The sequence below is a fragment of the Mesoplodon bidens genome (genome assembly GCF_964165515.1).
Source record: "Mesoplodon bidens genome assembly, chromosome: 11".
NCBI classification, from domain to species: domain Eukaryota; kingdom Metazoa; phylum Chordata; class Mammalia; order Artiodactyla; family Ziphiidae; genus Mesoplodon; species Mesoplodon bidens.
The window spans coordinates 7598822-7607088 of NC_138167.1; the positions used below are offsets into that span (position 1 = coordinate 7598822).

At 34.2% G+C, this 8267-nt stretch overlaps 1 protein-coding gene across 3 annotated transcripts in view; it reads left to right on the forward strand.

Annotated features, from left to right (window-relative positions):
• The window catches only part of KLRD1 (killer cell lectin like receptor D1), a 30360-nt gene extending 23873 nt beyond the window's left edge, over positions 1–6487 (forward strand). For 2 of the 3 annotated variants that reach the window (XR_014017049.1, XR_014017050.1), the window contains exons 7-8: positions 3983–4674; positions 5307–6487. Coding sequence is in view for 1 of the 3 variants with exons in the window: in XM_081248946.1 (XP_081105072.1) it covers positions 3983–4161 (179 nt within the window). In the remaining 2 variants the exon portion in view is untranslated. Of the gene's footprint in view, positions 1–3982; positions 5113–5306 lie in introns of those variants that run through there. The other variant, XM_081248946.1, reaches the window with a different exon arrangement.
• The last annotated feature ends 1780 nt before the right edge of the window (positions 6488–8267 follow it).

The following is an 8267-nucleotide window of genomic DNA, read 5'->3' on the forward strand; positions in this document are numbered from 1 at the left end:
AATGTAAGACAAGAAGTGAGAAACTTGGAAAATATTTTTTTTCCTTTGGAGATGCAGATAACAAAAATAGGGTGGTACCTCTTAGAGCTATGAGCGTGAAAGCGAAAACGTAATTTGGAGGATTTAAGGATACTGAGGAAATGAAAGAGAAAAAAAAGACACACCTTTGCCCTCCTCACTTCCATAGCAGTACCATCCACGAAGGAAACTGCAAAGAATAGGGCAGAACTGACAGAAGAGGGAGCTCTCTAACTAGGAACCTTGATCCTTAAATAAATAGGAATAGAAAAAAACAGATTACTTCTACATAAAACCACTCTAAAAATTCAAGAATGTGAATTTAATATTTTATACCTACAAAAAGTCATCCACCTAAAAAGGGAAACAACCATAACACTGAAGAAAACTGTAATATACTACTGCAAAATAAATTAGATATACTCATACCATCATAAAAAAAAGGAAAGGTAAAAAATAAAAAAGGTTGAAGTAAAGCAGAAGTTGATCATACCTAGGAAAGTAACAGAATGCTAAAAGTAAAGTGATGAATAAAGATTTACAAGGCAAAAGGAAGCAAAAAGACAGCAGGGGTTGGAATCCTGATACTAGGTGAAGACATATACCTAAAGAGAATTCAATGAGAAAGACACTTTATAATGTTAAAAGCCAAATGCTACCATGAAGATTAAATAGTTCTGAATCCATCCAGTAAATAACAGTGACTATATAATATAAAAATTATAGGAGATGAAAAAAGAAATACATAGTAACACTTTAGTAAAAGGCGACTTTAACAGGCCACTCTCAATATAAGATAGAAAGTTTGGACAAAAAAATAAGTTATATTATGGATCTAAATAATATAGTTAATATGGTACATATTCTGGACACATATTGACCACTATACATAGATAATAGAAAATGTAACTTCCTTCCAAATGCACCTGAAACATCTGCAAAGATTGAATATACAAAACTTTTGAAAAAAGTAAAAATGTATGGATACTTCCTTAACTGGATAAAGTACATGTATATACTTTACTTATGTGTGTGTGTATATATATGTATGTGTGTGTGAATTCTAAAGCCAGCATTTTATTTTGTAGAAATCTTATGAAAAAAAAATATAAAATATTCCTGAAAGACAAAAAATAGGCTTTAAAAATGTAAATCTATCTCCTGGTTTCAGTTAGGACCTTTTCGTAATTTATAAATTTGTAGTGATACCAATAAAAATCCAATGACTGATGGATCTGGGTAAGCTGACACTGAAGTTCATATGGAAAAATAAACACATAGAATGTATATACAGTCTACATGACTGTAAAAGTATAGCTGTGAGGAAGTACTAGACCTACTAATTATTAAAACACACCTCAAAAGCCTCCAGTTAAAACAGTGTAGTTGGTAATGGCACACAAATCAGCAAACCAGAGAAATAGAATAAGAAGGCCAGAACTAGTCTCAACTACATAGAGAAATTTGGATTATGACAAAGACAGTGTTCTCAAGTCATAGGCTTTTTAATAAATGCTTCACTTCACATTGTGAAAACAAGAACGTATCAGTATTCCTTGAAATGTTAGTTGAAGATAATTTTGGCCCTCGGGTTTCACTGTTTATAAAGCAAAGGTCAAATTTTTCTTCCAGTTATTGGTGATGTGTTCATGGCCATAAAGAAAAAATATGAGGGAAGAGTAGAGTAGTTTCTTACAGGTATTATTATTCTCAAAGTGCTACATAATTAATACGCAAAATTATAATTTACCAAAAAGAAAGAAAAAGGAGGTAACATGGGACATTAATTATATCACCAAAAATAACATAAGTAAAACTTGGACATAGGCCTTTTAAATCACTTTTACATATATATAATTATATGAGTGCAACATAAAAACATTAAAATAATACTACATATTACTTAAATAAACTTTTTATTTATTTATTTTTTTGCAGTACGCGGGCCTCTCACTGTTGTGGCCTCTCCCGTTGCGGAGCACAGGCTCCGGATGCGCAGGCTCAGCGGCCATGGCTCACGGGCCCAGCCGCTCCGCGGCATGTGGGATCCTCCCGGACCGGGGCACGAACCCCTGTCCCCTGCATCAGCAGGTGGACTCCCAACCACTGCGCCACCAGGGAAGCCCTCTTATTTTTTCTTTTAACAAAATGCAAGTTTACTCTATAGCTTTTGTTTTCACATGATATAAAATGCTTACTTTCGCTATTCTTTAAATATTGGACTGTCTGTAGTTTCAGCTTACCCTCTTGTTTTTCATTTTTACATATACTCCCTAGTGATTCACCTAGTCTTTTGGCTGTAAATATCATCTAACTGCTAATGACTCAAAATTTATATCAATCTTGGATTTCTCTCCTGCATTCCAGACTAACTACACAGAATTGTAATCCAAATCATCTCTTGAATGTTACTAGAAATCTCAAACATGTACTCCAAATTGTACTCCTGATATTATCCACCCAAATGCTCTTGTACACTTTTTCTCACTTATATGCTCGCTGTCACGATTACATAAATGTTTTGCACAAATTTGACATTTGAAGTGAAAGACATGGAATTCAGCCAGATGAATGCAGGTTGGCCACAGGTCCACTGTTTTTCACTGATTCCACCTTGACAAGTAGGTTTAGATAATATTAAAGACTCAGAAGAATGCAAAGTCAAGAAATTCAAGTTTAAGGAGTTTAAGAAGATATACATGTATTATCAAAGTTTGGAGCAAAGGCCTAGAGGATCTGAAAGGTAAAATCTGCTGTGTCACCTCTCCTGAGAAGTCCATGGAGCAAGTTATTCATCTCAGATTCCATGTTTTCTATTCAGATTATATTCTTATTTTCATTATGTACTTAGAAGTTTCACATCTCTACTGAAATGTCCCGTATGTTTATGCCAGTTTCCATCTTTCCCACTAGATGCTTTAACCTATCAATCATTGTTATTTCAAATTCCCTGCCTAGAAATTACAACTGATCCATCTCCAGATCTGGTTTTTAATGTTTTATCTTTAAAAAATGTTCTACTCAGTGCAGAATTTATTGCTCAGACAGCTGGATTTTCTGTCCCTTTCGCTGTGACACCTGTCCTGTACTGGTAGATTTTGTGTGTGAGGCAATTTCCTCTCTCTCCCCCAGTGGAGGTCCTCTGCTCTGTACAATTTCAGGATCCTGGGCAGAAGATGGTTTTCTGTCCTTTCTCTAGAAGCAGGTGGCTTTTGCCTATTGTCAGTGCAGGGTACAGGGTGGGCTAGATTTCTACTTTTTCCTCCAGTAGCAGGTGAACTCCTAGAATGGGTGAGGTGGCGGGTGGTGGAACATTTATTAATCCTTCCCCAGGGGCAGCTTGTTTTTATTGGGGTCCTGGAGTCTGGACACCCACGGCACTAGGTGGGTTTTATGTTTGTCCCTCAAGGACAGACATTAACCACCTTGTACATAGGCAGGGCTCAGAGCAGAGATGGCCCTCTCCAGGTTTACCCACTACACCCACAAGCTTTGGCAGATCCTGTAGACCCACATCAGAGAGAGGAGGTTCTCTCAAGCTTCCCAGTGGAAGCCAACAGATAATAATTGGCAGTTGGGTGTGAACTCCCATTAGTCTATGGCTACAAGAGATTCTAAAGTCTCATGATAGCCTGCCCTTAGCCTTGAAGATTTGTTGAAATTCTTCACTGTTTTATGACTGCCACTATTCCTCCTATGCTTTGCCAAAGGTGAAATAGAGTTTGTGTCCTGTCTTTCCAAGGAAGCGGGGCTTCACCTCTTTAGAATTCAGATCACCTAATCATTTTTAAATTCAGCTGCTTCGTTCCCTCAAAATGAGTTATGATTTTGTAGATTACCTTCTTTTTCTCTATTTTTAGGATGCGAGCTATATTGTTGTATAGTTTACTACACCTAAAACAGAAGAACTCTAAATAAACATTTAGAAGCTGATGTCACAAGGTTTATTCATCTCTTTCTACAGATCATCCTAATCCATCTTCTTCATGGAAATTTGTTGCAGTGATTCTGTGGATCATTGGCCTGGGGCTTCTTTCGTCTGTTGTATACTTAGCCATTGAGTGTAAGTCACAATGTGAAATAGAAGTTTGCTTTTCCATTACTCACACAGTGAAATCTGTTGAAGATAGTACAGTGTTTTGATCATTTCTATTCCTTTACAAAGTATAATATTGTCTGCACCGAACTTAAGATAATTTCTTAGAGACACATCAAAATATTGTCCATTTTTAAGCATATCATGAACATTACTTAATGCCTTACTATTTGTTCTCATGTTTCCTTTACCAGAAATGCCTTTTAAAAATTTTTAACTCTATGAAAAACTTGCTTACACTGTTATCAGACCAATTTTTCTTTCTTCTGTGATCGATTGCTGTGTGAAGTTGCTGTACATATATTGTAATTTGATTTTTATGATTTTGACTCTGCTAATCCGACTCTGCAAATTTAAGTTATTTGAAGCAAGTGATGTTTCATTAATCACTTTTGTATTTCCAAATTCAGTACAATGTCTTACACATAAGAATTGTCCAGTTATTTTTCTTTTCAAGTTTAAAACTGACCTTTCTGAATTCTCTTCAATGAATAAGAAGTCATTTCAATCAGAAGGATGTCCAGGAAATATCTCCTCTAACAAGGAAGTAAATAAAACAGGTAATATTGGAAGAGTACCTGAGTCATAATTTTATTGCAGGAGAGAAGTGATAATTAACTATTTTGCTTGATACATGTAAATGTATATGAGTCAAATCTACTTGTATGTCAAAGAGTATTTCTCTTGTAGTCCTCTGTATATTATGTATACACTCAAAATGATGACACTATCAAATGATGACCTAAAGTCAAATAAAATACTTTGACAAGGTATCTGTTTTGGGATATCTATATCTAATTTCATTTATGTATCTCCTATTTTCTCATTTTTGAAACTTACAGCTTTTTAAAAACAAATATATACATGTTTTATTTTCATTGTGAAGACAAAGAACATTATGTTGACAATTTTAACAGTTATATATATTGGATATATTTCCTGATACATTTCTAATTTTGTCATTAAAAAATTGTTTCCCAATATGCATCTTATGAGTCTTGAAGACCAAAATGTTTTCAAAGAAGTGAGTTATTAATTTAAGATAAATTTACTACTAAATTTAAGTGCACACAGTCTATAATGTAAAAATCAGAAGACTTTTTATTTGTAGACAGTAGATTTGCTATGTTAATTAACTGGATGTGATTTGCACTGATGAAAGTCATTCAGTTATATTCTAATTTTTTAATAGTTTGGAAATATCCTGCTTGTTCAAACAACTGACATCAGTATGGAGAAAACTGCTACTGTTTTTAAAGAAACACACATCCTTGGAAAGAATGTCACCATTATTGCACTGATTTAGATTCAAGATTTCTTAAGTTGAATATTGAAGAAGAGATGGTAAAGACAAGATTTTTGTTTCATAAATTTCAGTATCAGAAAATTTTAGAATGACAGCAATCACTCGGGTTTTATATTCTTCTGAACTACCTTCCATATCATAGTCACAGAAATCTTTGCAATTTGTAATTTTGAATGTGTACTTCAATAACACCTGAGTGGTTTTCCCCAGCACTTGGGGTAAAGTAAAAATAACATGTAGATAAGGTCACTTGTGATCTGATTTCTACCTATTTCTCTTGCTTCCTCTGCTGTTAAGGACTCTCCATAACACAGCTCTAAGGGAAGTGTGCCATGGTCTCCAGCTGTATTAAAGTTATTTAAATTCATCATGGTCCCCCTATGCTCTTTTATGTGACAAATTTTATCTCCTTCACCTCCCATCCCAAACTGTTGTCTCTCGGTTAATACATCCTCATTTTAAAGATTTTAGCTTATTAGACGATCCCCTTGGGAAATATTCTTGGTTCACTAAAACCTGTTAAAATCCCCTGTTAATTCTTCTTCTTTGATCTTGTATTTCTGTTCTTATAGCATATGTCACTTCTCATTACATAAGCTCATTGAATATTGTTCAATTTTTCAGTGCCTAATTTAAGCAACTACAGTTTTAAGACATTTTGCTCACTTTTACAACCCATAACTTAAGAAAATGCCTAGAATATAATGTGTACTAAAAAAATTGCTCACTGAATAAATGAGTCATTAGCTCTGGACATGCAGCCTATGGCTGAAGAATTTATGGTTAATCCTTCCAGATTCTCTTGATATATAGAACAGAGAATCCAAAAGGAAGTTTACATGAAATATGAGCATTTAAACTATTATATTCCTCCTTTTCAAGGAAAGCTCTACTTTCTGATTTATTTTCCTCTTCCTCTCTGCAGAATTTTATAATAAAATTGTCAAAAATGCAATGTGGTATGCAAAAAGAAAAGTTTTCAATCAGTTTATACTACAACAACCAACAACTGAAATGTGTTTGGCTAGATGGCACACAACTTACCCTGAAGAAGAAAGTCTCTTGCTGTTTTAAAATTATCATGAAAAAGACAGGGATCTAGGACATTAGACATGTGTTTAATTCACAGGGCCACGTTTACTAAGTTAATAATTTCACAAATTGCAAGAAGAAAAAAAGAAACAAAGAAAGAAATGGAGAAAGAGAGACAGAAAGAAAGGGGGAGAGGGAGGGAGTGAGGAAAACAAAGAATATTAACAAAACCTGGTGTGGGTATTTTAAAAAGTAAAAGAAAGGGGGCTTCCCTGGTGGTGCAGTGGTTGAGAGTCTGCCTGCCGATGCAGGGGACACGGGTTCGTGCCCCAGTCCAGGAGGATCCCACATGCCGCGGAGCGGCTGGGCCCGTGATCCATGGCCGCTGAGCCTGCACATCTGGAGCCTGTGCTCCGCAGCGGGAGAGGCCACAACAGTGAGAGGCCCGTGTACTGCAAAAAAAAAAAACCAAAAACAAACACACAAAGTAAAAGAAAATGAAATGCATCTAGTATCAATAATGTAAACTATGTAGTAAAGTTCCTTACAGTGAAGAACTTAACAAAGAACAAAATAGTAGGTTCTAAAATTTTACGAAAAAGACAAGTAAAGAATCTCGTCTCTGAACAACACGAGTGAAAAATATTTTTTTTTCTTTTTGAAATAATCACTACTGGATATGTAAGAGCCTTTTATAAATGAAATGTGAATATGAATTACCTTTCACACCTAAAATTAAACTAAAACATTTTTTAGTTTATACATACAGTATGTAATTTAATTTAAACTTCATTATTAAGTATGTGAAAAATGTAGGTATTATTTTATTATTTATTTATTATTTAGGTAAATATTTATTATTATTTTATGGGTGAAGAAATTAAATCTTACAGGTGGCCAAAATCATACCGCTTATTCAGTATAAACCTATCACCTATGAGTAATTTATAACACTTTTAGTTTAAAAAGCACTTTCAAATGTATGTCACTTGAGTTGACTATCATAGAAATCCACTAAGGTAAATATGGCATGTTTTATATCTCTATTTAATAGAAAAGGAAACATAAGTCCATAGAGGCTGTTATTGTCCCAGATCTCAAAGCTAGAGACTGGTAAAATTTTGATGAAAACTCAGTTCTAACTCCAAGTACTAAGGCTGTTATCTCAAATTGTGAGATACATTCCTTTAGGTAGTTATTGAAATGAAGGAGGAAAGAACCTTTCAAGTTTTTGAAGCCAGGATTTAAAATATAACATGACCATAATATAAAATGAACATAAGTGAATCATAGTAAATTACTTTTCTATGACTTATATGCTTGTATCAAATTCTGGGTAACTTAAAATTGTACAGAAAGACCAAACTACATTTATGTGGAAAGTACATACCCGCATTGTGATGGGCCCACGGATCTCGGACTGACCCCATCATAGAATTATGACTGCCCATCTATCCCACAGACGAATCCAAACTCTTCATTTTTTACAAAGGTTTACTGAATAAAATAAAAATGGGAATTTTTTTCCTGTTTCCTCTCCTTGGGGTGAGTTGATATATTTAGATTAGAAAAGTGAGAATACAGAAAAATTTCACCCATGCAGACATGAAAAAGGAAAGAATGGAAATGAGAATTCATATAGAGCCAGGTAAAATTACTTTAAAATTTTCTCTTGCTATAAAATAAAAAACAAAATGTTAAAAAATGTAATAGCTGTTTTTAGTTCACCTACACGAAGATACTTAAAGATGTTTTTCATCACTGATAGTGAATGATAACACACAGAGTTTTTTATTTATAGTCATCTTATCTTAT